Source organism: Pan paniscus, chromosome 15 (assembly GCF_029289425.2).
Source record: "Pan paniscus chromosome 15, NHGRI_mPanPan1-v2.0_pri, whole genome shotgun sequence".
In the NCBI taxonomy this organism is placed as follows: domain Eukaryota; kingdom Metazoa; phylum Chordata; class Mammalia; order Primates; family Hominidae; genus Pan; species Pan paniscus.
The window spans coordinates 106908417-106930920 of record NC_073264.2 but is presented as its reverse complement, the minus strand read 5'-3'; the positions used below and the strand labels follow the sequence as shown (position 1 = coordinate 106930920).

The following is a 22504-nucleotide window of genomic DNA, read 5'->3' as shown; positions in this document are numbered from 1 at the left end:
CACTCCCGTCCCTGCACCATGAGTCAGAGCCAGCTGGAGAGACGCCCAGGCCAAAGCAGCCACCAGGGCCCAGTGGGGGCCAGAAGCTTCAGATGAGAGGCCCAGGTATTGAGAGGCTGAGATCACGGGCAGAATGGTCATAATCGCTGCCAGTATCAGTCCAGCCCCAGGGACTCAGAGACAGAGAAAAGAGCAGCACACAAGGTCCGGGCTCCCCACCTTCTCCCGTGAGTATGGGGGAGTATGGGGGCAGCCACCACCCCCATCCCCACACACCCATGAGGCAGCCTCGGCTGTGTCTGGACTCCCCCTCGCCCTCTGACACAGAAACCACCAGAAGAAAAGGGAACTTCAGGAAGTAAGCGGTGCCGCCGGTTTCAATCCTGTTCTTAGTCTTTGCAGTGTGGAGTTCACACACCTGGGGACCTGGGGGCCGAGCTGTGATTTCCTAGGAAGACAAATAGCGGCTGACGGCAGGGGCGGGGCTGCCCACATGTACCGCGCCAGAACAGGAAGGGCTGAGACCCCCACCTTGGTGAGTGGGGTCAGCACAGGGCAAGGGTACAGGCTCGGGAGGAGGACAGAGCCTGGGGGCAGCCGTGGGTGCTCCTGGACCTCAGCTGCTGAACAGGCTGCAAGAGGCTGGGGAGATGCGGGGGCAAGGCCAGCCCCACATGGAGGCCCAAGCGGAGCCAGCACGGGGGAGGTGGGCAGCCTTCAGGTACCGATGCCCACCCAGTGCGAGACGACGGGAACCGTGGGCAGGGGCTTCCAAGCCAACAGGGCAGGACACACCAGAGGCTGACTGAGGCCTCCAGGACGACCGGGCTGGGAGCACGAGGAACATGACGGGATGCGGCAGAACCGGCCGTGGGGTGATGCCAGGATGGGCACGACCGACCTGAGCTCAGGAGGCAGCAGAGCAAGGGAGGAGGAGAGGCCCTAGGTGAACGGAGGGGCTTGTCCAGGCCAGCAGCATCACCGGAGCCCAGGGCAGGGTCAGCAGAGCTGGCCGTAGGGCCCTCCTCTCAGCCAGGACCAAGGACAGCAGGTGAGCCGGGAGCAGAGCAGCGAGGGTGAGTGTGGCAGCAGGACAGAAGGGTGGAAGCCAAGGAGCCCAGAGGCAGGGACAGGGAAGGGACAGGGGCTGGGCTCAGAGCCAGCTGATGGGGCTGGGGCACCTGCTGGCGGGGAGCAGGGCTGTGGTCAGCAGCGGAAAGGAGGGGAGAGCTGTGCTGAGTGCACGGGCAGGAGGACGGAAGAGTCCAGAGAGGCCCAGAAAGGCCCAGAGTGCAGCAGGCCTGGGGCGACCGGAGGGGCTGAGGCTCCATGTGTTCAGGGAGCTGACCCAGCAGAGCAGAGGCCACTGAGGAGCTGAGGTTCCAGAGAGGCTTCCAGAGCAGGAGCAGTGCAGGGACAGGAGGATGCGGGAGCTCATCCAGGAGGGGCACATGGGCAAGGGGCTCTGTTGGGGAGACCTGACTGGACAGTGGGGCAGCTCCACAGCATAGGGAACAAGCCAAGTCCTGCAAAATCAAAAATGAGGCCAGAAAAACAGCCCAAACCTGGACAGAGGGTGCCAGGACAGGCAGGGGGGCAACAGTGACCTGAGTGACATTGCTGCCCGGGTTGAGGGAGGGCAGAGTGAGCAGGGAGCAGGCATTGGAGCTCAGGGACCAGAACCGAGCAGCCACAGGTGAGCAGGGCAGGTGGGGGCAGAAGGAGCAGGGGGCACCTCCTGGAGCTCAGGGGACCAGGGCAGAGCAGCCTCAGGTGAGCAGGGGCTGGTGGGCGGCAGGATGAGCAGGGGGAAGACCCTGGAGCTCAGGGGACCAGGGCAGAGCAGCCTCAGGTGAGCAGGGGCTGGTGGGCAGCAGGACGAGTAGGGGGAAGCCTCTGGAGCTCAGGGGACCAGGGCAGAGCATCAGAAGGTGAGCATGGCTACTGGGAGATGGGCGAGCAGGGGGCAGCCCCTGGAGCTCAGGGGACCAGGACAGAGCATCAGGAGGTGAGCATGGCTAGTGGGAGGTGGGCGAGCAGGGGGCAGTCCCTGGAACTCAGGGGACCAGGGCAGAGCAGCCGCAGGTGAGCACGGGCTGGTGGGAGGCGGGAGGAACAGGGGCAGCTCCTGGACTTCAGGGGACCAGGGAGGGCATCTGAAGGTGAACAGGGGCCGGTGGGGGCAGGATGAGCAGGGGGAAGCCCCTGGAGCTCAGGGGACCAGGGCAGAGCAACCACAGGTGAGCAGGGGCTGGTGATAAGCAGGAAGAGCAGGGGGCAGATCCTGGAGCCAGGGCAGAGCAGCCGCAGGTAAGCATGGGCTGGTGGGAGGCAGGAGGAACAGGGGGCAGCTCCTGGACTTCAGGGGACCAGGGGAAGGCATCTGAAGGTGAACAGGGGCCGGTGGGGGGGGCAGGATGAGCATGGGGAAGCTCCTGGAGCTCAGGGAGCCAAGGCAGAGCAGCTGCAGGTCAGCAGGGGCAGGTGGGAAGCATGGGGAGCAGGTGGGCAGCCCCTGGAGCTCAGAGAGCCAGGGCAGATCATCCACAGGAGAGCAGGGGCTGGTAGGAAGCAGGAGGAGCCGGTGGGCAGCTTTTGGAGCTCAGAGCACCAGGGCAGAAGAGCCTCAGGTGAGAAGGGGCAGGTGGGAGGCAGAATAAGCAGGGGACAGCCCCTGGACCTCAGGAGACCAGGGCAGAGCATCACAACGTCAGCATGGCTGGTGGGAGGTGGGCGAGCAGGGGGCAGCCCCTGGACCTCAGAGAGCCAGGGCAGATCTGCAGGTGAGCAGGGGCAGGTGGGAGGCAGGAAGAGCAGGAGGCAGCTCCTGGAGCTCAGGGGATCAGGGCAGAGCAGCCACAAGTGAGCAGTGGCAGGTAGGAAGCAGAAAGATCAGGGGTCAGCCCCTGGACCTCAGGGGACAAGGGGAGAGAATCAGAAGGTGAGCAGGACTGAGGATCAGCCTCAGGGAGCCAGGGAAGAGCAGCTGCAGGTGAGCAGGGCCGGTGGGAAGCAGGAGGAGCAGGTGGGCAGCCCCTGGAGCTCAGAGAGCCAGGGAAGATCATCCGCAGGTGAGCAGGGGCTGGTGGGAAGCAGGAGGAGAAAGGGGCAGCTCCTGGAGCTCAGGGAACCAGGGCAGAGCAGTCGCAGGTGAACAGGGGCAGGTGGGGGGCAGGAGGAGCAAGGGGCAGCTCCTGGAGCTCAGGGGACCAGGGCAGAGCAGTCGCAGGTGAGCAGGGGCAGGTGGGGGGCAGGAGGAGCAGGGGGCAGCTCCTGGAGCTCAGGGGACCGGGGGTGGGCAGGAGGAGCAGGGGGCAGGCACTGGAGCTCAGGGGACCAGGGCAGAGCCGCCACAGGTGAGCAGGGGCAGGTGGGGTGCAGGAGGAGCAGGGGGCAGGCACTGGAGCTCAGGGGACCAGGGCAGAGCAGCCGCAGGTGAGCAGGGGCAGGTCGGGGGCAGGAGGAGCAGGGGGCAGGCACTGCAGCTCAGGGGACCAGGGCAGAGCAGCCGCAGGTGAGCAGGGGCAGGTGGGGGGCAGGAGGAGCAAGGGGCAGCTCCTGGAGCTCAGGGGACCAGGGCAGAGCAGTCGCAGGTGAGCAGGGGCAGGTGGGGGGCAGAAGGAGCAGGGGGCAGCTCCTGGAGCTCAGGGGACCGGGGGGGCAGGAGGAGCAGGGGGCAGGCACTGGAGCTCAGGGGACCAGGGCAGAGCCGCCACAGGTGAGCAGGGGCAGGTGGGGTGCAGGAGGAGCAGGGGGCAGGCACTGGAGCTCAGGGGACCAGGGCAGAGCAGCCACAGGTGAGCAGGGGCAGGTGGGGGGCAGGAGGAGCAGGGGGCAGCTCCTGGAGCTCAGGGGACCGGGGGTGGGCAGGAGGAGCAGGGGGCAGGCACTGGAGCTCAGGGGACCAGGGCAGAGCCGCCACAGGTGAGCAGGGGCAGGTGGGGTGCAGGAGGAGCAGGGGGCAGGCACTGGAGCTCAGGGGACCAGGGCAGAGCAGCCGCAGGTGAGCAGGGGCAGGTGGGGGGCAGGAGGAGCAAGGGGCAGCTCCTGGAGCTCAGGGGACCAGGGCAGAGCAGTCGCAGGTGAGCAGGGGCAGGTGGGGGGCAGAAGGAGCAGGGGGCAGCTCCTGGAGCTCAGGGGACCGGGGGGGGCAGGAGGAGCAGGGGGCAGGCACTGGAGCTCAGGGGACCAGGGCAGAGCCGCCACAGGTGAGCAGGGGCAGGTGGGGTGCAGGAGGAGCAGGGGGCAGGCACTGGAGCTCAGGGGACCAGGGCAGAGCAGCCACAGGTGAGCAGGGGCAGGTCGGGGGCAGGAGGAGCAGGGGGCAGGCACTGGAGCTCAGGGGACCAGGGCAGAGCAGCCGCAGGTGAGCAGGGGCAGGTGGGGGGCAGGAGGACCAGGGGGCAGGCACTGGAGCTCAGGGGACCAGGGCAGAGCAGCCGCAGGTGAGCAGGGTCAGGTGGGGGGCAGGAGGAGCAGGGGGCAGGCACTGGAGCTCAGGGGACCAGGGCAGAGCAGCCGCAGGTGAGCAGGGGCAGGTGGGGGGCAGGAGGAGCAGGGGGCAGGCACTGCAGCTCAGGGGACCAGGGCAGAGCAGCCGCAGGTGAGCAGGGGCAGGTGGGGGGCAGGAGGAGCAGGGGGCAGGCACTGGAGCTCAGGGGACCAGGGCAGAGCAGCCACAGGTGAGCAGGGGCAGGTGGGGGGCAGGAGGAGCAGGGGGCAGGCACTGGAGCTCAGGGGACCAGGGCAGAACAGCCACAGGTGAGCAGGGGCAGGTGGGGGGCAGGAGGAGCAGGGGACAGGCACTAGAGCTCAGGGGACCAGGGCAGAGCAGCCGTACATGATGAGGGGCAGGTCGGAAGCAGGAGGAGCAGGGGGCAGGCACTGGAGCTCAGGGGACCAGGGCAGAACAGCCACAGGTGAGCAGGGCCGTGGGAGGCAGGATGAGCAGGGGACAGGCACTAGAGCTCAGGGCAAGGCAGCCACAGGTGAGCAGGGATGGTGGGAGGCATCACTCAGCTCCTAGACTTTGGCAGGAGCTGGGTAGTTGCTGGCAACAGACAGCTGAGGGCTGGTGAAAGTGCAGTGCAGCCTCCTGGTGCCGGGAAGGGAGTGTGAGTCCATCCCACTGAGCAGTTGGCAAGGGCGAGCTGGGATGGAGAAGGGAAGGCGTTCCAGGGCTCAGGGCTGAGCTCTCAGGCAGGGGCAGGTGTGGCTGCAGGGGGAACGTGTGCTTGAGACCAGGAGGGTCCCAGGGCTGGCCCTAGGGGACCCTGGGCAGGAAGGCCTCTGAGGCTGGCGCCCCAGAAGGAGCAAGATGGGCTGCCAGGAGCCAGGGCCACCAGCACAATGAAGCTGAGTGGAGGTGGTGCAGGGCAGTGTAGCAGCAGAGGGCAGCCAGAGGGGCCCATTCAGGGCCTGGGCAGAGTCAGCCAGAGCCTGTGGTGCAGGTGAGGGGAAGGGGTGGTGAGCGGGGCCCTGGGGCTGAGCAGAGGGGATGGCCTGGCTGAGCGCAGGGCACTTAGCTTCCTCAGAGGTCAGGGGCACACCCCACCTGCAGTGGGAATCCAGGGCCACTGGGCCAGTGGCAGAGAGAAATGGGGCCTCCCTGTGGCCTGGGGGTCCTGGCACCATGCAGGGTGGGGAGGGCCAAGGGCAGGTGCAAGGCTCCTACCTGTGCTGGGGGGCCTGGGCTGAGCCCAGCAGGGACCTTGCCGGGGGAAGCTCTGGAGAGAGGGAGGAGGTGGGCTGCTGGCTGAGAAGGCCAGGCCAGGGCTGGGAGGGTGAGGGTGTGGTGACTGAGCCTCCAGAGGTAATGCAGGACACTGGGAGGCAGGGGGCATCCAGGCACTCAGGGCCCTGACCTGGGCTGCTGCACACTGGGGCTAAGGGGAAAGGAGGGGAGAGGCTGAGGAGGAGGCTCCAGGAGGCTATTCCAAGGCAGGGGGTTCCGGGGCCCTGGGGCTGAAGAGCACCGACCCTATGCAGTGTCTGGCCCCTCTGCTGCACAGAAGAAAAGGGCCTTGGAGGGCAGAGGGCAGGCTATGACCAGGGCCCTGGGCAAGTCAGGCCCACTCACTAGGGGAGGGCCACGCTGGGGCGGCAGGGTCAGGGGCTTCAGGGGGTTCGGGGAACCCACCAGAAGCCATCTGAGAACAGTGTCCACTGGTCAAGCCAGGCACCCATAAAAGGCTGGAGTGGGGCCAATGGGCATGAGCCGTCCCTGAGGTGGCACCGATGGCCAGAGCTGAGGCCAAGCTAGAGGCCCTGGACTCTGCTGACTCCCGGCAGACAAAGAGGGCTGACCTGGCTGCCGAACCCCGCCTCCTAGGCTGCAGGGGTGCCTGCAGAAGGGCACCACAGGGCCACCGGTCCTGCAAGCTTTCTGGGGCAGGCCGGGCCTGACCTTGGCTTTGGGGCAGGGAGCGGGCTAAGGTGACGCAGGTGGCGCCAGCCAGGTGCACACCCAATGCCCATGAGCCCAGACACTGGACGCTTAACCTCGCAGACAGTTAAGAACCCAGGGGCCTCTGCGCCCTGGGCCCAGCTCTGTCCCACACCGCGGTCACATGGCACCACCTCTCTTGCAGCCTCCACCAAGGGCCCATCGGTCTTCCCCCTGGCGCCCTCCTCCAAGAGCACCTCTGGGGGCACAGCAGCCCTGGGCTGCCTGGTCAAGGACTACTTCCCCGAACCGGTGACCGTGTCGTGGAACTCAGGCGCCCTGACCAGCGGCGTGCACACCTTCCCGGCTGTCCTACAATCCTCAGGACTCTACTCCCTCAGCAGCGTGGTGACCGTGCCCTCCAGCAGCTTGGGCACCCAGACCTACATCTGCAACGTAGATCACAAGCCCAGCAACACCAAGGTGGACAAGAAAGTTGGTGAGAGGCCAGCGCAGGGAGGGAGGGTGTCTGCTGGAAGCCAGGCTCAGCCCTCCTGCCTGGACGCACCCCGGCTGTGCAGCCCCAGCCCAGGGCAGCAAGGCAGGCCCCGTCTGCCTCTTCACCCGGAGGCCTCTGCCCACCCCACTCATGCTCAGGGAGAGGGTCTTCTGGATTTTTCCCCAGGCTCTGGGCAGGCACAGGCTGGGTGCCCCTACCCCAGGCCCTTCACACACAGGGGCAGGTGCTGGTCTCAGACCTGCTAATAGCCATATCCGAGAGGACCCTGCCCCTGATCTAAGCCCACCCCAAAGGCCAAACTCTCCACTCCCTCAGCTCGGACACCTTCTCTCCTCCCAGATTCCAGTAACTCCCAATCTTCTCTCTGCAGAGCCCAAATCTTGTGACACAACTCACACATGCCCACCATGCGCAGGTAAGCCAGCCCAGGCCTCGCCCTCCAGCTCAAGGCGGGACAGGTGCCCTAGAGTAGCCTGCATCCAGGGACAGGCCCCAGCCGGGTGCTGACACGTCCACCTCCATCTCTTCCTCAGCACCTGAACTCCTGGGGGGACCGTCAGTCTTCCTCTTCCCCCCAAAACCCAAGGACACCCTCATGATCTCCCGGACCCCTGAGGTCACGTGCGTGGTGGTGGATGTGAGCCACGAAGACCCTGAGGTCAAGTTCAACTGGTACGTGGACGGCGTGGAGGTGCATAATGCCAAGACAAAGCCACGGGAGGAGCAGTACAACAGCACGTACCGTGTGGTCAGCGTCCTCACTGTCCTGCACCAGGACTGGCTGAATGGCAAGGAGTACAAGTGCAAGGTCTCCAACAAAGCCCTCCCAGCCCCCATCGAGAAAACCATCTCCAAAGCCAAAGGTGGGACCCGTGGGGTGCAAGGGCCACATGGACAGAGGCCGGCTGGGCCCACCCTCTGCCCTGAGAGTGACCGCTATGCCAACCTCTGTCCCTACAGGGCAGCCCCGAGAACCACAGGTGTACACCCTGCCCCCATCCCGGGATGAGCTGACCAAGAACCAGGTCAGCCTGACCTGCCTGGTCAAAGGCTTCTATCCCAGCGACATCGCCGTGGAGTGGGAGAGCAATGGGCAGCCGGAGAACAACTACAAGACCACGCCTCCCGTGCTGGACTCCGACGGCTCCTTCTTCCTCTACAGCAAGCTCACCGTGGACAAGAGCAGGTGGCAGCAGGGGAACGTCTTCTCATGCTCCGTGATGCATGAGGCTCTGCACAACCACTACACGCAGAAGAGCCTCTCCCTGTCTCCGGGTAAATGAGTGCGACGGCCGGCAAGCCCCCGCTCCCCGGGCTCTCGGGGTCACGCGAGGATGCTTGGCACGTACCCCGTGTACATACTTCCCAGGCGCCCAACATGGAAATAAAGCACCCAGCGCTGCCCTGGGCCTCTGCGAGACTGTGATGGTTCTTTCCACGGGTCAGGCCGAGTCTGAGGCCTGAGTGGCATGAGGGAGGCAGAGTGGGTCCCACTGTCCCCACACTGGCCAGGGCTGTGCAGGTGTGCCTGGGCCGCCTAGGGTGGGGCTTAGCCAGGGGCTGCCCTCGGCAGGGTGGGGGATTTGCCAGCGTGGCCCTCCCTCCAGCAGCAGCTGCCCTGGGCTGAGCCACGAGAAGCCCTAGGAGCCCCTGGGGACAGACGCACAGCCCCTGCCTCTGTAGGAGACTGTCCTGTTCTGTGAGCGCCCTGTCCTCCGACCCCCGTGCCCACTCCGGGGCATGCCTAGTCCATGTGCATAGGGACAGGCCCTCCCTCACCCATCTACCCCCACGGCACTAACCCCTGGCAGCCCTGCCCAGCCTCGCACCCACATGGGGACACCACCGACTCCTGGGGACATGCACTCTCGGGCCCTATGGAGGGACTGGTCCAGATGCCCACACACACACTCAGCCCAGACCCATTAAACAAACCCCGCACTGAGGTTGGCCGGCCACATGGCCACCACACACACACGTGCATGCCTCACACACAGAGCCTCACCCGGGCGACCTGCACAGCACCCAGACCAGAGCAAGGTCCTCCCACACGTGAACACTCCTCGGACACAGGCCCCCACGAGCCCCATGCGGCACCTCAAGGCCCACGAGCCTCTCGGCAGCTTCTCCACTTGCTGACCAGCTCAGACAAACCCAGCCCTCCTCTCACAAGGTGCCCCTGCAGCCGCCACACACACACAGGCCCCCACACACAGGGGATCACACGCCACGTCGCGTCCCTGGCACTGGCCCACTTCCCAATACCGCCCTTCCCTGCAGCTGGGGTCACATAAGGGGTGGGCTTCATATCTCCTGCCCTCTGGGGCTCAGGGAGGGACACGGGAGACGGGGAGCGGGTCCTGCTGAGGGCCAGGTTGCTATCTAGGGCCGGGTGTCTGGCTGAGCCCCAGGGCCAAAGCTGGTGCCCAGGGCGGGCAGCTGTGGGGAGCTGACCTCAGGACATTGTTGGGCCATCCCGGCCGGGCCCCACATCCTGGGTCCCGCCACAGAGGGAATCACCCCCAGAGGCCCGAGCCCAGCGGGACACAGCACTGACCACCCCCTTCCTGTCCAGAGCTGCAACTGGAGGAGAGCTGTGCGGAGGCGCAGGACGGGGAGCTGGACGGGCTGTGGACGACCATCACCATCTTCATCACACTCTTCCTGCTAAGCGTGTGCTACAGTGCCACCGTCACCTTCTTCAAGGTCGGCCGCACGTTGTCCCCAGCTGTCCTTGACATTGTCCCCCATGCTGTCACACACTGTCCCTGACACTGTCCCCAGGCTGTCCCCACCTGTCCCTGATGCTGTCCCCCATGCTCTCACAAACTGTCCCTGACACTGTCCCCCATGCTGCCCCCACCTGTCCAACAGTGTCCTCCAGGCTGTCTCCACATGTCCCTGACACTGTCCCCCACCTGTCCCTGACGCTGTCCCCCATGATCTCACAAACTGTCCCTGACATTGTCCCCAATGCTGCCCCCACCTGTCCAAGTGTCCTCCAGGCTGTCTCCACATGTCCCCGACACTGTCCCCCATGCTGTCCCCATCTGTCCCCAACACTGTCCCCCACCCTGTCCCCTTTTGTCCCCAACACTGTCCCCCAGTTTCCACCTGTCCCTGACACTGTCCCCGACACTGTCCCCCATGCTTTCCCCACCTGTCCCTGACACCATCCCTTACTCTGTCCCCTATAGTTCCTGGCCCTGTCCCCCACGCTGTCCCCTACAGTCCCTGGCACTGTCCCCCATACTGTCCCCTCCTGTATGAAACCCTGTCCCACATGCTGTCCCCACCTGTCCGTGACAATGTCCCCCGCGCTGTCCCCACCTGTCCCCGACACTCTCCTCCATGTTGTTCTTACCTGAACCCGACACTTTCCTCCATGCTGTCCCCACCCATCTCTGACACTGTACCCCACGCTGTCCCCACCTGTCCTCAACACTGTCCCCCATGCTGTCCCCACCTGTCCCCAACACTCTCCTCCATGCTGTCCCCACCTGTCCCTGATATTGTCCCCCATGCAGTCCCCACCTGTCCCCAATGCTGTCCCCCAGGCTGTACCTACCAGTACAACACTGTCCCCCATGCTGTCCCCACCTGTCCCTGACACTGTCCCCCATGCTGTCCCCTCCTGTCCCCGACACTGTCCCCCACACTCTCCCCACCTGTCCCCAACACTATCCTCCATGCTGTCCCCTCCTGTCCCCACCTGTCCCCTACACTGTCCCCCATGCTGTCCCCACCAGTCCCCAAAACTGTCCTCCACGCTGTCCCCACCTGTCCTGAACACTGTCCCCCACACTATCCCCCCTGTCCCCGACAATGTCCCCACTGTTTCCTCCTGTTCCCTCCTATCCCTGACACTGTCCCCACCTGTCCCCCACACGGTCTCCACCTGTCCCTGACACTGTCTCCCACTCTGTCCCCTACAGTCCCTGACACTGTCCCCCATGCTGTCCCCTCCTGTATGCACCACTGTACCCCACGCTGTCCCCACCTGTCCTCAACACAGTCCCCCATGCTGTCCCCACCTGTCCCCAACACTCTCCTCCATGTCCCCACCTGTCCCTGATATTGTCCCCCATGCAGTCCCCACCTGTCCCCCACACTGTCCCCACCTGTCCTCAACACAGTCCCCCATGCTGTCCCCACCTGTCCCCAACACTCTCCTCCATGTCCCCACCTGTTCCTGATATTGTCCCCCATGCAGTCCCCACCTGTCCCCGATGCTGTCCCCTGGGCTGTACCTACCAATCCAACACTGTCCCCCACACTGTCCCCACCTGTCCCTGATACTGTCCCCCATGCTGTCCCCACCTGTCCCTGACACTGTTCTCCACGCTCTCCCCTCCTGTCCCCGACACTGTCCCCCACACTGTCCCCACCTGTCCCCAACACTATCCTCCATCCTGTCCCAACCTGTCCCCTACACTGTCCCCCATGCTGTCCCCATCAGTCCTCAACACTGTCCTCCATGCTGTCCCCCATGTCCCCAACACTGTCCCCCATGCTATCTCCCCTGTCCCTGACAAGGTCCCCACTGTTTCCTCCTGTCCCCTCCTATCCCTGCCACTGTCCCCCATGCTGTCCCCACCTGTCCCCCACATGGTCTCCACCGGTCCCTGACACTGTCTCCCACTCTGTCCCCTATAATCCCTGACACTGTCCCCCACGCTGTCCCCTCCTGTATGCACCACTGTCCCCCATGCTGTCCCCACCTGTCCCTGATGCTGTCCTCCACACTGTCCCCACCTCTCCCTGACACTGTCCCCATCTCTCCCCAACACTCCTCCATGCTGTCCTCAACTGTCCCCAACACTCTTCCACACTCTGTCTCCACCTGTCCCTGACACTGTCCCCCACACTGTCCTCACCTGTGTCTGACACTGTCACCCACGCTGTCCCCACCTGTCCCTGACGCTGTCTTCTGTGCTGTCCACATGCTGTTGGTGCCCTGGCTCTGCTCTCTATGACCAAGCCTCAGAGCAGGCAGTGGTGAGGCCGTGGCACCTGGGTGGCATGAGGGGCCAGATGGGCCTCAAGGGCAGGGCTGTGGCCTGGGTGGACTGAGGGGTGGGTGGGCCTTGGGGGCAGAGAGGTGGCCTCAGTGCCCTGAGGGGTGGATGGGGCTCGGGGGCAGGGCTGTGGCCTCGCTCACCCCTGTGCTGTGCCTTGCCTACAGGTGAAGTGGATCTTCTCCTCAGTGGTGGACCTGAAGCAGACCATCATCCCCGACTACAGGAACATGATCGGGCAGGGGGCCTAGGGCCACCCTCTGCGGGGTGTCCAGGGCCGCCCAGACCCCACACACGAGCCGTGGGCCATGCTCAGCCACCACCCAGGCCACACCTGCCCCCGACCTCACCGCCCTCAACCCCATGGCTCTCTGGCCTCGCAGTTGCCCTCTGACCCTGACACGCCCCCCTTCCAGACCCTGTGCATAGCAGGTCTACCCCAGACCTCCGCTGCTTGATGCATGCAGGGCACTGGGGGCCAGGTGTCCCCTCAGCAGGACGTCCTTGCCCTCCGGACCACAAGGTGCTCACACAAAAGGAGGCAGTGACCGGCATCCCAGGCCCCCACCCAGGCAGGAGCTGGCCCTGGAGCCAACCGCATCCACACCAGCCTCCTGAACACAGGCGTGGTTTCCAGATGGTGAGTGGGAGCATCAGCCGCCAAGGTAGGGAAGCCACAGCACCATCAGGCCCTGTTGGGGAGGCTTTGGAGAGCTGCGAAGGCTCACTCAGACGGCCTTCCTCCCAGCCCGCAGCCAGCCAGCCTCCATTCCCGGCCCTCCCATGAACTCCTGACATGAGGAATGAGGTTGTTCTGATTTCAAGCAAAGAACGCTGCTCTCTGACTCCTGGGAACAGTCTCGGTGCCAGCACCACCCCTTGGCTGCCTGCCCACATTGCTGGATTCTCGGGTGGAACTCGACCCGCAGGGACAGCCAGCCCCAGAGTCTGCACTGGGAAGAGAAGGGGCCAGGCCCAGGACACTGCCACCTCCCACCCACTCCAGTCCACCGAGATCACTCGGAGAAGAGCCTGGGCCATGTGGCCACTGCAGGAGCCCCACGGTGCAAGGGTGAGGATAGCCCAAGGAAGGGCTGGGCATCTGCCCAGACAGGCCTCCCACAGAAGGCTGGTGACCAGCTCCCAGGCGGGCAAGACTCAGCCCTGGTGGGGCCTGAGGACAGAGGAGGCCCAGGAGCATCGGGGAGAGAGGTGGAGGGACACCGGGAGAGCCAGGAGCGTGGACACAGCCAGAACTCATCACAGAGGCTGGCGTCCAGCCCCGGGTCACGTGCAGCAGGAACAAGCAGCCACTCTGGGGGCACCAGCTGGAGAGGCAAGACGACAAAGAGGGTGCCCGTGTTCTTGCGAAAGCGGGGCTGCTGGCCACGAGTGCTGGACAGAGGCCCCCACGCTCTGCTGCCCCCATCACGCCGTTCCGTGACTGTCACGCAGAATCCGCAGACAGGAAGGGAGGCTCGAGCGGGAGTGCGGCCAGCGCCTGCCTCGGCCGTCAGGGAGGACTCCCGGGCTCACTCGAAGGAGGTGCCACCATTTCAGCTTTGGTAGCTTTTCTTCTTCTTTTAAATTTTCTAAAGCTCATTAATTGTCTTTGATGTTTCTTTTTTGATGACAATAAAATATCCTTTTTAAGTCTTGTACTTCGTGATGGCATCCGCCTTCCTGTGTCCACGCGCCTCCTGCCCCCGGTGGGAAGCACAGTCAGGAGGAGGCTGGTCCAGCTGCACCTCGGGGGCTTCCTGCACACGCCCCCCGCCTCCTGCAGCCACACGCATTGCCCGAGTGGCCCTTCCTGGCCCCTGTTGCTACGTGGACCCCCGGGGCTTCTCCTCTTTTCTACATGGATGCAGTTTCTCCTCCTGCCAGGCACGGTGCTGCCTGCCCTGGTCACTCTGCGGGGGACAGGGCCGCCAGGGAAAGCTGGTTCGAGGCTGGGAGGTGGCTCAGGCTGGCCAGGCAGAGCCACAGGGAGGGCCTTCCAGAACCAACCATGGTGTGAAGCGAGAGGTGGGTGTCAGATCTGTGTGTGTCAGCTCAGGACCACAGGGGGGCGGCTCGCACGGCAGACATGGATCCTCCCAGGCCTGGAGACCAGGAATCTGAGATCAGGATGCAGGCAGGCCTGGTTTCTCTCAAGCCCTCTCTCCTTGGCTTGTAGACACCGTCTCCTCCCTGGTCCTCCGTGGCCATCCCTCTGTGTGCCCATGTCCTAAGCTTCTCTTCTTAGAACACACATCGGGTTAGATTAGTGACCCCATATGAACTGAATGACCTCTGCAAAGACCCCATCTCCAAATAGTCACATTGTGAGGCCAGGGATTAAGACTTGAATATATGAATTTGTAGGGGCCACAATTTAACCCATCACAGTCCAGACTCTGGCCCCCAAAATTCATGTTCTTCTCACATGCAGAATACATTCATCCTGTCTCAGCATCCCCCAAGTCTTGGTCCTTTCAGTATCAATTCTAAGCCTAAAATCTCATCAAACTGTCACCTTCATCAGGCACAGGTGAAACCTGGTGTGTGACTCATTCTATGGTAAAATTCAGCCCATAAGACACATGGTGGGTGCCAGGAACGAGGACCAGGCAGGAGAGGCAAAGGTGGAGAGAGACATTTTTAAAGATAAAGCTGGGCACTAGATCATGTAGCAAGGACGGATTTTCAACAGAAATAACTATTGCAACAGAAGAAAGAGTCCGGCATCACCTGGACTCACCTTCATCTGTGCAGAGGCCACAGCCTTGTAAAGGGAGGTGGTAGGGGGAGCAGGGAGGGTGCTCGGGGCTCAGTCGTCGGGGAAGGGAAAAGTTGCCCAGCGCTGGTCAGCGTCCCTGAGATGGGGCCCGCTGTGTCCATGCTGGCCACTGTTGAGGTCAGGATTCTGTCCTCCCAGAGCCTGGAGACACAGGCCCCATCCTTCCCAATGGGGACACCTCAGGGAGCAGCTCTCAAGTCTTGAGAAAGATCCTCCTGGGTCACAGGAAATGCACAGACATTGGGAACGGACAGAAGGACGTGTGGTTGCAGCCCTTTCAGCAGACACCCTGAGAAAGGGAGGTCGGGGTGGGTCCAAACGGTCAGTTCTGGTGCAGGGAGCTTTCTCAGGCAGGTGTTGACAGGGCAGGGGTCGGCCTAGTGGTACGGCCAGAAGCTATTAGTGTCTGCTCAAGTCTTTACAAGCCAAGGTTGAGGCCGAGTGGAGAGGCTCCAAGGAGCCTGGCTGGAACTCAGTCAAGGACAGAGTCTTGTTACTGCGGTTGCCGTGCTGGCTGCGGTGGCTGGGAAATGCCATCGGAGTTGCCTGTGGCAGGAGAGAGACAATCTCACCCAGGAAAAGAGGAGTGGTTGGATTCGTTTGTGTGGCATCGAGCAGCTGGAGCTTCACCAAACACAGAGTTGGGGATGAAATCCCCAGACTCCAGGCCCTGCCGTGCCATGGGAGGGCTCGCCACTGGAGGGTGGGCTCCAGGGGGCCTGGCCTGAACTGGGTGCTGAAGCCCAGCCCTTTAACTCTCAGGACACGCTGCTGCAGCCCCGCGGGGTGTGAGGGAGACAGTACCTGGGGTGCAGGGCGGGCAGCTGCTGCAACACCGGCTCTATCCCAAGCCCAAGGATGGCGTCCCAGAGATGCAGGAGAGCTTTGTCCAGAGAAGGTGCCAGCCTTCAGGGACCCTGCTGGACAGGTCTCCACCCTCTACCCTTCAAGGGGCCCTATGGGCCTCCGGGTGCTCTGGCGGGGTGGGCTCCAGTTGACTGAGGATGGACGGCCTGGCCAGGCTAAGGAAAGTAAACCCAGGGCACTTTCCGTGCACTGAGCAGGCTGAGTTGGGAAGAAGCAGATGCTTCCTGCAGCTGCTGCCCCCTGCAGGGCCTGGCACCTGGACCAGGTTCCCCTGGGGAAATTGGGCCCCTCCCTGAGCCACCCGGGGCCCACCGCCCCCTTTCCACCTGGGACCGAGCATCCTCCAGTGGGCCAGCCCTCCTGCGGGAACACCATGCCCAGCCCCAGGACCCTCCCTCAACTCTCCAGCAAGGCTGCCCCTGCACACCCCCCAGCAGCCCATGCTGTGATGTAGCATGATGTCATCTGATGTGGTGTGATGTCCTATGACAGTGTGACATCCCTGGTGTGATGTGGTGTGATGTGGCGTGATGTCCTTTGTGTGATGTGGTGTTGGACTACATGGTTGGACATAGTGTGATGTGGTGTGACAGAGTGTGACATCCCTGGTGAGATGTGGTGTGACATGGTGTGAGGTGTTGTGACATGGTGTAATGTCCCTGGTGTGAGGTGGTGTGACATGGTGTGAGGTGTTGTGACATGGTGTAATGTCCCTGGTGAGATGTGGTGTGACATGGTGTGAGGTGTTGTGACATGGTATAATGTCCCTGGTGTGAGGTGGTGTGACATGGTGTGAGGTGGTGTGACATGGTGTGAGGTGGTGTGACATGGTGTAATGTCCCTGGTGTGAGGTGGTGTTGGACATGATGTGATGTGGTGTGACAGAGTGTGATGGGTATGACATCCCTGGTATGATGGGGTATGAGATTATGTGGTATGGTGTGACATGATGTGATGTGGCATAACATCCCTGGGGTAATGGGGTATGATGTCGTTTGACGGGTGTGGTGTAATGTGATGAGGTGGTGTGGGGTGTGATGAGGTGTGGTGTGACATGATGTGACCTGTGACGTGCTGTGTCAGGGTGCCACATCCTCGCTGTGATGTGACGCGGTATGACACGGTGTGATGTGGCATGATGGGGTGTGACCCGGTACGACATCCCCAGTGTGATGAGTTAATGGTGTGATGTGTGACATCCCTAGTGTGACATAGTGTGATGTGGTGTGATGAAGGGGGCCTCGCCCTCCACAGCTGTGGGTATTTCTCATCAGGTGGAAACACGAGACTGAGAAAAGAAATAAGGCACAGAGACAAAGTGCAGAGAAAGAACGGTGGGCCCAGGGGACCGGCACACTCAGCACGCGAGGACCTGCACCGGCACCGGTCTCCGGGTTCCCTCAGTATTTATCGATGACTATTTTCACTCTCTCCATACGGGGAGTGCGGCAGGAGAACAGCGTGAACAGGGTGATGATGGGGAGAAGGTCAGCAGGAAAACACGTGAGTAAAGGAAGCTGCGTCATAAATAACTTCCAGGGAAGGTACTGTGCTGGGATGTACACATAGACTAGATTTATGTTTCTCTTTACCCAAACATCTCAGTGTAGTGAAGAGTAACAGAGCCGTATCACCGCTAGCATATCTTGTCTCCAGCCTTAGGGCGGTTTTCTCCTACCTCAGAATAGAATGAATGGTCGGTGTAAAGCCGAGACATTCCATTCCCAGGGACATGCGGGAAACAGAGGCCTTCTTCTTACCTCAACCGTAAAGAGGCCTTCCTCTTTTACCAATCCTCCTCAGCACAGACCCTTTACAGGTGTCAGGCTGGGGGACAGTCAGGTCTTTCCCTTCCCATGAGGCCATATCTCAGGCTGTCTCAGTGAGGAGAAACTTGGACAATACCTAGGCTTTCCCCGGCAGAGGCCCCTTGAGCTTTCCGCAGCGTATTGTGTGCCTAGTTAACAGAGAATGGAGAACGGCGAGGACTTCCACCAATCACACTGCCTGCAAACATATTGTGAACCAGGCACGTCCTGCGCAGCCCTAAATCCCTTAAACCTTGATTCCATGCAGCACAGGTTTCTGTGAGCACAGGGTTGGGGCTAAAGTTACAGGCTAACAGCATCTCAAAGCAGAACAATTTTTCTTTGTACAGATCAAAATGGAGTTTCTTATGTCTTCCTTTTCTACATAGACACAGTAACAGTCTGATCTTTCTTTTCCCCACAGTGTGACATGGTGTGACATTCCTGGTGTGATTCTTGTGTTGTGACATTTGTGGTCACCCCAGGATACACAGGTCTCTGTGGCCAAGGGAAAGGGGAGAATGGAACCATCTGAGCATGTTGACGTGGAGGAACTGGTGGCCCTTGAGTCCACAAAGCCCACCCTGCCAGGTGCCCCTGCCCCACGTGACCCAAGTGGGCTTGCAGAGCAGCAAGCAGGACTCTGGTTAGACAGGAGGAAGGACCTGCCACCACGTGGCCTTGTGAGGAGACAGAGCGAGGCTGTGACCTCGGCGTCCGACGCAGGCTGAAGAGACAGGCAGAGGGAGGATGCTGGGGAGGCAGGGGTGAGGGGAGTGAGAGCCCAGGTTTCAGCTGAGCCCCTGCACAGGGAAGGAGCCTAGCTGAACACCCATCTCCCCACACGCTCCCAACCCTGCCTCTGCCCGACCACCTCCCAGAGGGCACCTCAAACCCTCTGACACCCACACTCAGCAAGGGGTATGGTGTCCCCACCGAGTCCAGCCAGCGAGGCCCGGCACAGCCACGCCTGTGCCCACCACTCCCATGGCCAAGCTCCCTGCTAACATGGCAGGACAGGGCCAGGCCTGGAGGAGACAGAACATCAGTCCCCTGGGGAAGCTCCCTGCTCACACGGCAGGGCCAGGCCTGGAGGAGACAGAACACCCCATCTGGCATGGTACTCAGGCTGCACATGCCTGCCACGCAACAATGCCTGCCACGCACGGGGGCCACGCGACAATGCCTGCCATGCACAGGGGCCACGCGACAATGCCTGCCATGCACGGGGGCCACGCGACAATGCCTGCCACGCACGGGGGCCACGCGACAATGCCTGCCACGCACGGGGGCCATGCGACAATGCCTGCCACGCACGGGGGCCATGCGACAATGCCTGCCACGCATGGGGGACACGCAACAATGCCTGCCACACAACAACGCCAGCCACGCATGGGGGCCACGCGACAATGCCTGCCACGCATGGGGGACACGCGACAATGCCTGCCACGCATGGAGGACACGTGACACACACATACACACACGGGCCTCACAGGCACACGAATGCTTGTGACCCCAGCACCCACCCAGCACACTCAGGCATAGGCTCCCTGGGCGGGTCACAACCTCACGCCTTGAGCTACTCCATGTGCCAGGCCCTTCACCCACATTCCCATCCCCGGTGCTAGCTACTGAGCCACACCGTCTTCTCTGTGTATCCCTCCCAGCCCACTCAGCACAATGGACATGCTCTCTCCCGTCCAGCGACTGCACTGGCCTCTTCCCCTCAGCACCCACGTCTGGCCATCTCCCAGGAAACCCGGACCACCACAGGCAGGGACCACCTTCCTCACTGTCCACGTCGACCACCCCACACCTGACCCCAGATGCAGTCACACTACGTCCTGCTTCAATATTGAAAAGGGGAAAAGCTGGAGGAGGGGAAAGATGAAAGAGAAAAAAGCAAGAGGGGAGGGTCACATTCTTCTGAGGCTTTGATTACATCTCACTGAGCCCCCACGTTGCATGAAAAGGAGGGGTGGAGGGAGCAGTTACGCATTCGCCTTGTGCTCAGTAAATCTGCACTTTATAAGAAAATAAACAGAGTAGAGGAAGAAGTCAAATATGCATTCATCTCAGGGGTAGGAGGGACCATTTCTTGTCTCATTTTGTCCCATGTCATGAAGACCGGCCTGTTAATTTATATTGTCAGGGTGAGGGAGGCCACCTGGGTAGACCTGGCCTATCTGCTGCTGCTCTCAGTTTAGAAACAAAAGGAAATGCATGACTTTTTTTTTTTTTCATGACTCAGCTTCCTACCTCAACGGTTCTTTTTGGCATAGTGAGTATGGAGTCCTGAGATTTTATTTTCCTTTCACGATGGTCAAGGTCGCACATCCAGTACTCAGGAGAGCTGGTCCAACCCAGACCCCTGCCATCACTGGACGCTTTTTAAATACGTGCTGCAGTCTCTGACACTCTCTCACCATCATAGAAACTGAGGCCTTGGTGAGCCTGCAGCCCCTGCTCATGGGGACAATGCAGGCTGAAACCCGCATTTCTGACCCCAAAGCTCCTGTTCATTTCACTCACCCCCACACCAGCTCTTTGAGTCCAGAGCTTTGTCCTTGCCTGAGTCCTACCCTCAGGGACAGGGGCCCAACCCACACACCAACACATCATACCCTGAGAGGGTGCCAGGAGCCCAGAGATGTTTGGAGAGCACAGAAGCCCTGGAGGCTCTGTGGAGATGCTGCACATTTCTCTATTCAACAGATACTCACCAGGTGGCCAGCGGCAGAGATGCCGCATGACATGGAGCTCGCCTTGGCCAACAGGACAGGTGTGGGGTTGGGAGGCCTTCCCAGGGCACTCCTTGAAGCAGAGCTGTGGGGAAAAGTTGGGGCCAACCTCAGATCTCCTCGTCAACACCGGGTCTCCTGCCCTCCAGGGCCACAAAAAACTAAGCTCCCTGGATACTGAGGTGGGGTGGGGCCATGAGGGAGAAGAAATCACGAGTTAAAAGATCATTTTTTAAAACTGTTATGATCATGACTCACATAAACATATGATGACACATTTCAGAGATGCTCTTTATCTCATTAACTAAGGTGTAGCAACCAGTTCAAAGTGGAATTCTAAGTACTACACTTACATAATTGATTCAGGAATGCTAAAAGGAGTTCATAGATACATGCAAAACTGGCCTTTTCCCTGGAAGACAAGGAGCAATTCATTGTCCTTCCAAAGGTGAGAACTTGAATTTCTAGCAACTCAAAGAGTTTTTGCATTGCTATCAATTATGTACAACTTAGAGCAGTGGTCCCCAACATTTTTGGCACCAGGAACCAGTTCCATGGAAGACAATTTTTCCACAGACCAGGATCAGGGGATGGCTTGGGGACAAAGCTGTTCCACCTCAGATCATTAGGCATTAGGGTGTCATGAGGAGTGTGCAACTTAGATCCCGGGAATGTGCAGCTCGCAATAGGGTTCGCTCCTATGAGAATCTAATGCTGCCACTGATCTGACGGGAGGTGGAGCTCGGGCAGGAATGCTCACACACCACTCACCTCCTGCTCTGTGGCCCAGTTCCTAACAGGCCATGAGCAGATTCCAGTGCATGACCCAGGGGTTGGGGACCCCTGGCTTATAGAGGTGTAAAATAGTTCAAAGGAAATAAAAGATGCAGAGCTCCACAGAATGAAATAACTTGGAAGAGTGTACAAGACGATGCCTTGCTTTCCATGGAAGGCACCTAGTAATCATTTGGTCCATTTCAGTTTTTCTCAATGTTTCCTATAAACATATATAACTGACTGACACAAACAGATCCATAATATAAAGAAGACCCCTATAAACCAATGAGAAAAAAAATCAAATAATCCAATGAGGAATAAGCAAGAGAATTGAACAGATGTTTTACAGAAGATATCCAAATAGCGACTAAACATATGAAAAGGTGTTGAACCACACTAGTCAACAGGGAAATGAAAATGAAAAACCACGTGAGAGAAAGTAGTTCTGATTCCAGTAATGCTGGAGCAGCTAATATCAGACTAGCCCTTTGGCAGATGGCAATTATAAACACTGGAAAAGCTGTAAGCACACACAACACCCACACACACCAATTGCAGGCACTGGAACATGACCAGAAGTAGGCAAACACTAGTAAGGATTATTCCGTTAAATATTCGTCTGAAGTCACACCCCAGGGCATGTAATGGGTGCAGCTAGAGTTCAGGCAGGAAACTGCAGTCCTCCTGGTGAGGAGTGGGATGCACGGCTACATTTTCAGAGCAGCTGGAAATGAAGAGAAGATGTCCATAAAGGAGAAGCTCACCGAAGGGAAACCCCACAATCTGCAAGTAAACTCCACTGAAACCTCTGGCTGATCCCTTAGGTGTGCATGGGTAGGGAAAACTCCAAAGGGCCCAGCAGAAAGCAACACCTGTAAGGTCAAGAGAACTGAGATTCCAGCTACTGCCAACTGCCAGGCAGACAGACTTGGGAGTTTGAGTCAACTCAAGCTAACTGCTTGCTAACATTGAAAAAAACAATTAATGCTCTGCTAAGGAAGAATGCAAACCCTATAGCCTGTACCACATGTTATCAACAACATCAGGTGCCCATCCAAAATTACCATGTATGCAAAGAAACATGAAAATGTGATCCAATGTCAAAAGAAAAAGGGATCAATGGAGATCAACTCCAAGATGACCTAGATGCAGATACAGTTATCAGACAAGGACTTTAAGGAAGTTATGTTAAATATGTTCAAAGACTTAAAGGAAAATATGGTTATCATGAGTGACTAGATGAGGTATCTCTATAAAAAACTGAAAATAGTTACAAGAATCGAATGAAAATTCTAGAACTAAAAGTATGATTCTGAAATGAGAAACACCATTTGACCAGGTCCAGTGGCTCATACCTGTAATCCTAGCACTTTGGGAGGCCAAGAAGGAAGGATCACTTGATCTCAGGAGTTGGAGACCAGCCTGGGCAACATGGTGAAACCCCATCTCTATTTTATTAAAAAAGAAAAGAAAGAGAAAAACATTACCCAAGTTTAATAACAGATTGGACAAGACATAAGAAGGAACTGAAAACTTAAAGATGCATCAATAGAGTATATCAATTCTTTTTAATCCAATCCAAAGAAGAGAGAGAAAAATACTAAAA

General features: G+C 60.0%; 2 gene segments (V, D, J or C); both read left to right on the top strand.

Moving 5' to 3' along the window:
- The window catches only part of LOC117975722 (immunoglobulin gamma-1 heavy chain-like), a 154368-nt gene extending 146045 nt beyond the window's left edge, over positions 1 to 8323 (top strand). The window contains 4 exon segments of the C gene segment in view: positions 6591 to 6884; positions 7276 to 7320; positions 7439 to 7768; positions 7866 to 8323. Coding sequence covers positions 6591 to 6884; positions 7276 to 7320; positions 7439 to 7768; positions 7866 to 8188 — 992 coding nt within the window.
- The window catches only part of LOC100971589 (immunoglobulin epsilon heavy chain-like), a 394860-nt gene that overhangs the window by 242943 nt on the left and 129413 nt on the right, over positions 1 to 22504 (top strand).